Source organism: Fonticula alba (genome assembly GCF_000388065.1).
Source record: "Fonticula alba strain ATCC 38817 unplaced genomic scaffold supercont2.2, whole genome shotgun sequence".
NCBI classification, from domain to species: Eukaryota; order Rotosphaerida; family Fonticulaceae; genus Fonticula; species Fonticula alba.
Window position 1 is genome coordinate 401,271 of NW_009242972.1, and position 609 is coordinate 401,879.

At 63.5% G+C, this 609-nt stretch overlaps 1 protein-coding gene across 1 annotated transcript in view; it reads right to left on the reverse strand.

Annotated features, from left to right (window-relative positions):
* The window catches only part of H696_01113 (hypothetical protein), a 3,079-nt gene extending 2,630 nt beyond the window's left edge, over nt 1-449 (reverse strand). The window contains exons 1-2 of the mRNA XM_009494992.1: nt 271-449; nt 102-141 (exon numbers count right to left, since the gene is read on the reverse strand). Coding sequence (XP_009493267.1) covers nt 102-141; nt 271-349 — 119 coding nt within the window. The 5' untranslated portion in view covers nt 350-449. The remainder of the gene's footprint in view (nt 1-101; nt 142-270) is intronic.
* Between the last annotated feature and the right edge of the window lie 160 nt (nt 450-609).

Below are 609 nucleotides of genomic sequence, written 5' to 3' on the forward strand. Positions count from 1 at the left end.
GGGCGGGACCACTGTTCACATGGGTTTTCGACCGAATGACCGAGAAAAATGGAGGAGTCGCCGGATGATCGAACGCCGCAGAGGAGGACAAACAGACGTACCCGCTGTAGGAAAAGCCCTCGAAGATCGGGACAACAAGGCCTGCATGTCGAAGGGCGGGGGGAGGAGCGGAAGAGGAGCAGGAGGAGGGGATGCAAACACAAACCGGAGTGAGTCACGGGGCAAGCCGGCCGAGTCCATGCCAGGGCGCGCTTGTGCGGCGACACGTACCGCTGATCTGGTCGCCCATCTTGGCATGGCGAACAGCCAGGGCGCTGTTCTTGGACAGAATAGAAGAGGCACGCATCATCAGGAGAGGGGGTGTGTGAGGGGGAAACACGGGAAGGGGGAGGACGCTGCAGGAATGCGGCGGCGATCGATCAATCTATCTTGCTCTCTCTCAACAGGGGGGGGGGGGTATCTTGGCCTTTCCAGAGGCCGCCCCGGCTCGGGCGGCTCTTTAATGCCGCCGGCCCACAGGCAGCGACCGACCCGGCGAAGGGAGAAAGTCCGCCTGGCCTCCACCTGTCAGGGAACTCCCTCGAAGTCAGCTCCCCCCCCCCCCCCCCC